Source organism: Hippocampus bargibanti, linkage group LG04, assembly GCF_051943395.1.
Source record: "Hippocampus bargibanti isolate YZ-2025 linkage group LG04, ASM5194339v1, whole genome shotgun sequence".
NCBI classification, from domain to species: domain Eukaryota; kingdom Metazoa; phylum Chordata; class Actinopteri; order Syngnathiformes; family Syngnathidae; genus Hippocampus; species Hippocampus bargibanti.
The window spans coordinates 17787550-17795422 of record NC_142737.1 but is presented as its reverse complement, the minus strand read 5'-3'; the positions used below and the strand labels follow the sequence as shown (position 1 = coordinate 17795422).

The 7873-nt window shown below is 40.6% G+C and overlaps 2 protein-coding genes across 3 annotated transcripts; both read left to right on the top strand.

Moving 5' to 3' along the window:
• The first annotated feature begins 1629 nt into the window (after positions 1 to 1629).
• On the top strand, positions 1630 to 5012 carry LOC148899326 (E3 ubiquitin-protein ligase RNF181). Of its 2 annotated transcripts, XM_088995522.1 has the most exons (6): positions 1636 to 1703; positions 1969 to 2060; positions 2951 to 3081; positions 3388 to 3503; positions 3614 to 3688; positions 3751 to 5012. In XM_088995522.1, exons 2-6 carry the CDS (start codon positions 1975 to 1977, stop codon positions 3808 to 3810), a joined length of 468 nt encoding a protein of 155 aa, XP_088851648.1. In that variant the 5' UTR covers positions 1636 to 1703; positions 1969 to 1974; the 3' UTR covers positions 3811 to 5012. The 2 variants fall into 2 exon arrangements, with proteins under 2 accessions (XP_088851647.1, XP_088851648.1); XM_088995521.1 differs by having other exon boundaries at positions 1630 to 1703; positions 3388 to 3688.
• An 885-nt stretch (positions 5013 to 5897) lies between these two features.
• On the top strand, positions 5898 to 7030 carry LOC148899325 (E3 ubiquitin-protein ligase RNF181-like). Its single transcript, XM_088995520.1, has 4 exons — positions 5898 to 6033; positions 6340 to 6455; positions 6566 to 6640; positions 6703 to 7030. Exons 1-4 carry the CDS (start codon positions 5910 to 5912, stop codon positions 6760 to 6762), a joined length of 375 nt encoding a protein of 124 aa, XP_088851646.1. The 5' UTR covers positions 5898 to 5909; the 3' UTR covers positions 6763 to 7030.
• The last annotated feature ends 843 nt before the right edge of the window (positions 7031 to 7873 follow it).

The following is a 7873-nucleotide window of genomic DNA, read 5'->3' as shown; positions in this document are numbered from 1 at the left end:
AATGTAAATGAAGCATCACCTGGAGGTTGGCTAAGTGAGTGATTACTTTGTGGTTTGTGAAGATGCTTTGTCTTTTCGCTCTGGATCTATTCAACCAGACACGCATTTTAAGTTTGAATTGTTTATCCCAGCATGTTGAGGAAAAAAATAATTTGATGTACCGTCTTCCTTTCCTTTCGGCTTTTCCCTTCAAGGGGTCGGTCGCCACAGCGGATCACTTTCCTCCATCTTCAGAGGTTTGATTCACATGTTTGTTTTGGCCAACCTTATACGTCGGATGCCCTTCCTGACACAACCCTTTGGAATTTATCCAGGCTTGGGACTGGCATTTGATGTACAGTACACAAGTCAAATATTCTAGATTAACAATGTGTTTCTAGAATTGATAATCTGAATTTTTTTGTCATTGAATAATTCCAGTTCAGTGTAATTATTCAGCAGTTAATGGTGGAAAGCACAAGCACAGACTTGCGAAATCTTGTATTGTGAATTTTTTCATTACCAAATCATTCCTTGTTTTCGCCGATGAAAATGAACGCTCAGTCACATCATTCAGCAAAAGTGGAAATGTTCACACATATTGCGTTTGTGATTCCTGGTGTCTCTACACAAATTACTGTAAAAGAGTCCATCAGAAGTGTATTTTGTAAACCTTTAATTTACGTGAGGCACTGGGATGCTTAGCAAGAGTACTTTTGATTACTACACCTTACACAATGATGCTGACTATTGGTGTGACAGTGATGCTGGACTACTGTTGTTACAATGACAGAATTGTTGGTCAATAAAGGACAGCCTGTCACATTGTATTATCAAATGGTGATATTTGTATCTGCACTTGTGTCTTTTGTCCAATATAAGTTAGTGTATTAAAACTTCTGTACTGTTGTGATGGCCTTAACACCTTTTGGTAGTTAATAAACACAAACGAGAGAAAATGAGAAGAGTCCTCACTGATCTACAGTACTCCTAAAATTGGTCGGCCGTGTGTAGCATAGACTGCGTGATCAGTTAAAATAATTTATATATCCCAAGAAATTGTGTAACAAATGTCAAGTACGGTATTTTTCTAATTACTTTCGCAACTAGTTATTTAACCAAGATAACAGTTTTCGTTGTTGCCTTTGATTTTCATCGATTGATAAACGGCAATAGTGAGGTCCCTTCACAAATAAACTCTGTTTTGGAATCAAATGTAAAGTGTCCTTGAGAGTTTTGAAAGCCGCTAAGAAATAACATGCATTATTATTATTATTATTATTATTATTATTATTATTATTATTATTATTATTATTATTATTATTATTATTATTATTATTATAGGTTTACCCGGTGCTTCATATTTAGTTCGACCGTCGGCAGACATTTGGGGCACCTGGCTTGTACGGTGGGCGTGGGGACTCGTCAAAAACTCGGATGGAAGTTATTGAGAGCATGTTGATTAATTTCGTTAAGAACGAATATTTTTTTCCCGATTGTATGGATTTTAATCTCGATTGTTACATTGTTACGTTTTCAATTAAAAAGAATGCAGAATAACTGGTTCGGTGATTGGCGAGAAGACAAACCACGTGTCAGAAATAGTACCGCCTTTACAAATTATTCGATTGCGGTGATTGGACAAAAGCAGTATCACGTGATTTGGTTTGTTGTACAAGGAAGAATGACAAAGGTTCTCGAGACAAGACTTCTAGATTTTTAAAGTAAGTGCAAGCGAAATCTCTTCTGGGGATCAATTGAAGTTCAACATTTTTCATTTTGTTCAATTATAAGAGGGGCGAGAAATCGTCCGAAGTCTCAATGCAACCATTTTACAGGCTGCATTTATGTTTGGTCATACACACATACAGGACTTCTTCTGTTCAACATATTGACCGGGAGTTTGAACTTTTTTTTTTAAGTCAATTCAATTTTCTTCACGTCGCCAACTGTTCATTGTGCATTCTTGATTACTTTTTCTTTCCAAAGAGAACAATGGCATCCTACTTCGACGAGCACGACTGTGAGCCCACCAACCCCGAGGAACAGTACCGCCAGAACGCTTTACTTGAACTGGCCAGGTGACGATCGATCATCTTGTCATCCATTTATGAGAAGCTATTTGAGCGTTTATTCCATATATTCGAGATCGGGCTTAAGGTCCATGTACAAGTAGGAGCACGCTCTTTGTCCTCTCTGGAATGGCAACTACTGTACGTTATACTTGACAGAAAGTTGACAACTGCACGGGCTGCCAATAATACCGGTGAAGCGCCAAATGCCAGCGAATAGTACTGTATATTCTTAATGTCACTAGTAACATACAGTAGTGATATGGCTTCAAGTTCATCATGACCAAATGCAGTTGTGTCGTATAAAATGGTGTGGGGTTTTATTGATGAAGAAAGCCGCTAAGTGCAACGTTACGCAGTTTCAACATTCCATCCATTTTCCGTACCGCTTAGTCCTCATTAGGGTCGCGGGAGCCTATCTGAGCTGTCTTCGGGCACGAGGCGGGGGACACCCTGAATTGGTTGCCAGCCAATCGCAGGGCACACAAAGACGTACAACAGTCACTCTCACACTCACACTTCGGGACAATTTGGAGTGGTCAATCTGCCTGCCTGCTGTGTAAATCTCTACTTAATTAATCATTGACAATATGTTGTTTTACCTGTTAAAACTAAGTTTTACCCTCATACATTTTTTTTTCAAAATGCTAAAAAGCATTTCTTGTTATGAACATGGGAAATTATTATTTTACTTGTCACTAGAGGGAGTCAAAATACCACGACTAATGCAGTTTTTGCCTCAATTGCGTTTGAGTTAACTAAAATATCGCCTTTGGACTAGATATCACGGTTGTCAAATGTGGAGGTGTTTTTCAGTGGTCATAGAAGAGATGAAGACAACCACCATTGCATTATGAAATCATTTGACCTTTTATACTGCCTTGTGTTTGCATGTGAAGGTCTCTAATGCAGGGTTTGGATTTGATGGACTCAGGGGATTCATCAGACTGGAATCAGCGTCTCCCTCCTCCTGCTGCCAAAGTAGCTGTGCAGACCCTGAACGTGGTTGTCATTTCTCCTGAACAAGCAGGTGAAACATTGATAAGCACCTCAGATATGTTCTACTCTGCTGAAAGTCATCCGCAAAATACGTACATATGTACTTGCAGATATGTTGAAAAAGAATGAATTTATAAAAAGAGGAAAGTAGAGTCGAAGGGGCGTGTGACATGTTTTTAACAAAACAAGCAAAGAAAGAATACTTTTAGGACACTTTACACACACCATTTCTTGTGTTGCTTTTGTGGGGGCGGCAATGTCTCATGCAAATGACCCCTTTTCAACCCCCCCAAATTTGGTGCTAATTTAGTTTAGTGTTAACCTCTTGCTCTTGCAGACAAAGGCCTGAAGTGTCCTGTTTGTTTACTGGAGTTTGAAGAGCAGGAGACGGTTCGAGAAATGCCTTGCAAACATCTTTTTCATTCGGGATGTATATTGCCGTGGCTGGGCAAAGTACTAACAGCACACACACTTTTTGGATTCGGTCTGTTGCAAAGCATCGTTCGATCTTACGTAACAATTTTTTGTTTGATTGTTTTGTTTTTGACACTTTCAAACTCAAGACTAACACCTGCCCACTGTGCCGACTCGAACTACCCACCGATAATCCAGATTATGAGGAGTTCAAGAAAGACAAGGTGAGCCAATGAACACGTGTATTTGGCAAATTATTTTCTTAATGTATGTTTGTGTCGTGTAGGAGAGAAGAAAACAGAGAGAGCACAGATTGGAGGACCTCCATGGAGCAATGTACACATGATGGTGACCTTTTACCATGACTGAATATTCTGGAAATTCTCAACTATCAGAGTGGACCTACATCCAGTATAGCCTTCGGTTTGCAGTGGTGACTCAGTATTGTTTATACAATTTCCCCAAAAGATATAATTTATTATATAAATGATGTGACATCTTTATTCATTCCATACATCTTATGATATTTGATCATCATTTTACACGAGTGAGGCTAGACATTGTATCACTGTTTTCTAAATGTAGGTCAACAAAAAGCCCTATTTTTACATGGATTGCAATGTCTTTTTCTGTTCTTAATGGCCCTGAGGTGTGGTTTTTATGGTCGCATAACTGATTTTAAAACCTTATGAAGGAAAGTTGCTTGTTCTGTAGCCACAAAGGGACATAAGTCTTCTTGTACCGGTCCCAAGCCCGTATAAATACAGAGGGTTGTGTCAGGAAGGGCATCCGACGTAAAAGCTTGGCCAAAACAAACATGCAGATCAAAACTCTAAAGATGGCGGACACTGATTTGCTGTGGCGACCCCTTCGAGGGAAAAGCCGAAAGGAAAAGTGAGAAGATGAAGGATTAAACCTAGTCTGATATACTGTAAGAGCTCAACCAGGGGTTTCAAACCACCAATGTGCTGCGTTGCTACCCTGTCGGGGTTTTCCCCCCTTTTTGTCTTGCATTGCTCAGCCTCATGATAGTATCTGGCCAAACTTAATTCTAAAGTGACATTGTCTCAGGAAAGCATAACTTGTCACCCAGTCCGTCATGTCTTTTTGAAAATCTGCGATGACGAGAAGGGTTGGTTTAAAAAAAAAAAAAAGCCAATTGCATACACCCGGTCGGGCGAGTTCTCGGATCCGGAGTGCTGACCGTTCAGAGCGCCCGCCGGAAGACAGGGGGACCCGGAGAGAACCCGAGCGTGCCCGATGAGAAGAGCGGACGGAGACAATGTTTCCATCAGTTGTCCCTTTGCTAATATTTGGAATAACCCCCTATGCAAGTTTAGTTTTGGTCTCCTGTTTCATTGTTATTTTTAAGATAACTTTTTTTTAAGATGACTCAAGCAGCTTGAGTCACGACACCCCCCCAAAAGACATTTTCTACCATCTACCTCCCAAAAAAGGTAAAATCCAGTGTTGAATACGGGCACATGACATATTGTATCGATGCTGACATGAAATTTGACGGATCATATAAACTGCCTGTAAAAGTCACCTCTTGCGAATGTTGTTTCAAACTAGTGAACATGGCGAAGGCCAAACGCAAAGACCCAAACAAAGGAAATGTGTTCCCTTCACGAGGGGTAAGGCGAAATCAATTTATTCAAAAATCAGCATAAAACAACCAGGATTGTAGAGGTGCAACTGGAACACACGCCTTTGCCTTGATCCCAGAATTCACGAAACAAGAATGAAGTGGACAGCTTTGATCAGAGTACTGCGAATCTGTCAATCACACGTTCACAATTGACTAATAAGTGTCAACAAGGACCTGCCGAGATCTGCACTCGGGTGCAGTCCTCACCATCGCTGGCTCTCTTCTGTCCACTCATGTGAATTCACGCTCATTTTATATTAATTCAGGGATTGGTCCAATTCTAAAACCACAATAGGGATCAATCAGCATTCATCCGGACGAGTGTGAGTGTCCTAAATTTAGAATGAAACAATCATGCAGCTAATGGGGCATCATGGATACATACATCTGCTCTCAAAATGGTCAACGTTAAAAAAAATGCTTCAAATTTGGAGTGTTCGGATGAGAAACTAGGATGTAGTTCATTAATTTGTGATGTGCCATAATTAAAGCTTGAGAGTAAAACAAGGCTGTTAACTGTCATCAACATTCAGAATCGTTTGCACCATAGAAACGTCGATTCGATTCTCTCATTTGTGCAGAAATCCATGAAGTGGGGACACTTTGAAGCAAAGCCACGGCAGCCAACAAATTGCGTTTGAGTTAACTAAAATATCGCCTTTGGACTAGATATCACGGTTGTCAAATGTGGAGGTGTTTTTCAGTGGTCATAGAAGAGATGAAGACAACCACCATTGCATTATGAAATCATTTGACCTTTTATACTGCCTTGTGTTTGCATGTGAAGGTCTCTAATGCAGGGTTTGGATTTGATGGACTCAGGGGATTCATCAGACTGGAATCAGCGTCTCCCTCCTCCTGCTGCCAAAGTAGCTGTGCAGACCCTGAACGTGGTTGTCATTTCTCCTGAACAAGCAGGTGAAACATTGATAAGCACCTCAGATATGTTCTACTCTGCTGAAAGTCATCCGCAAAATACGTACATATGTACTTGCAGATATGTTGAAAAAGAATGAATTTATAAAAAGAGGAAAGTAGAGTCGAAGGGGCGTGTGACATGTTTTTAACAAAACAAGCAAAGAAAGAATACTTTTAGGACACTTTACACACACCATTTCTTGTGTTGCTTTTGTGGGGGCGGCAATGTCTCATGCAAATGACCCCTTTTCAACCCCCCCAAATTTGGTGCTAATTTAGTTTAGTGTTAACCTCTTGCTCTTGCAGACAAAGGCCTGAAGTGTCCTGTTTGTTTACTGGAGTTTGAAGAGCAGGAGACGGTTCGAGAAATGCCTTGCAAACATCTTTTTCATTCGGGATGTATATTGCCGTGGCTGGGCAAAGTACTAACAGCACACACACTTTTTGGATTCGGTCTGTTGCAAAGCATCGTTCGATCTTACGTAACAATTTTTTGTTTGATTGTTTTGTTTTTGACACTTTCAAACTCAAGACTAACACCTGCCCACTGTGCCGACTCGAACTACCCACCGATAATCCAGATTATGAGGAGTTCAAGAAAGACAAGGTGAGCCAATGAACACGTGTATTTGGCAAATTATTTTCTTAATGTATGTTTGTGTCGTGTAGGAGAGAAGAAAACAGAGAGAGCACAGATTGGAGGACCTCCATGGAGCAATGTACACATGATGGTGACCTTTTACCATGACTGAATATTCTGGAAATTCTCAACTATCAGAGTGGACCTACATCCAGTATAGCCTTCGGTTTGCAGTGGTGACTCAGTATTGTTTATACAATTTCCCCAAAAGATATAATTTATTATATAAATGATGTGACATCTTTATTCATTCCATACATCTTATGATATTTGATCATCATTTTACACGAGTGAGGCTAGACATTGTATCACTGTTTTCTAAATGTAGGTCAACAAAAAGCCCTATTTTTACATGGATTGCAATGTCTTTTTCTGTTCTTAATGGCCCTGAGGTGTGGTTTTTATGGTCGCATAACTGATTTTAAAACCTTATGAAGGAAAGTTGCTTGTTCTGTAGCCACAAAGGGACATAAGTCTTCTTGTACCGGTCCCAAGCCCGTATAAATACAGAGGGTTGTGTCAGGAAGGGCATCCGACGTAAAAGCTTGGCCAAAACAAACATGCAGATCAAAACTCTAAAGATGGCGGACACTGATTTGCTGTGGCGACCCCTTCAAGGGAAAAGCCGAAAGGAAAAGAAGAAGATGAAGGATTAAACCTAGTCTGATATACTGTAAGAGCTCAACCAGGGGTTTCAAACCACCAATGTGCTGCGTTGCTACCCTGTCGGGGTTTTCCCCCCTTTTTGTCTTGCATTGCTCAGCCTCATGATAGTATCTGGCCAAACTTAATTCTAAAGTGACATTGTCTCAGGAAAGCATAACTTGTCACCCAGTCCGTCATGTCTTTTTGAAAATCTGCGATGACGAGAAGGGTTGGTTTAAAAAAAAAAAAAGCCAATTGCATACACCCGGTCGGGCGAGTTCTCGGATCCGGAGTGCTGACCGTTCAGAGCGCCCGCCGGAAGACAGGGGGACCCGGAGAGAACCCGAGCGTGCCCGATGAGAAGAGCGGACGGAGACAATGTTTCCATCAGTTGTCCCTTTGCTAATATTTGGAATAACCCCCTATGCAAGTTTAGTTTTGGTCTCCTGTTTCATTGTTATTTTTAAGATGAAACGCTCAAATATTCATTTGTTGTACGCTTCTGCAAATGACTTAATTTCGCTGCGACACTCAAATGTTAATCCAGCAATTCTA

What these genes read in the sequence shown, in the direction of transcription:
- LOC148899326 (XM_088995521.1), top strand. Translation starts at nt 1,975, where the DNA reads ATGGCATCCTACTTCGACGAGCACGACTGTGAGCCCACCAACCCCGAG. An exon ending in CATTTCTCCTGAACAAGCAG is followed by an intron (nt 3,082 to 3,387) that starts GTGAAACATTGA and finishes TTGCTCTTGCAG; the next exon opens with ACAAAGGCCTGAAGTGTCCT. An exon ending in AGGAGTTCAAGAAAGACAAG is followed by an intron (nt 3,689 to 3,750) that starts GTGAGCCAATGA and finishes TGTGTCGTGTAG; the next exon opens with GAGAGAAGAAAACAGAGAGA.
- LOC148899325 (XM_088995520.1), top strand. Translation starts at nt 5,910, where the DNA reads ATGCAGGGTTTGGATTTGATGGACTCAGGGGATTCATCAGACTGGAAT. An exon ending in CATTTCTCCTGAACAAGCAG is followed by an intron (nt 6,034 to 6,339) that starts GTGAAACATTGA and finishes TTGCTCTTGCAG; the next exon opens with ACAAAGGCCTGAAGTGTCCT. An exon ending in TATTGCCGTGGCTGGGCAAA is followed by an intron (nt 6,456 to 6,565) that starts GTACTAACAGCA and finishes TTCAAACTCAAG; the next exon opens with ACTAACACCTGCCCACTGTG.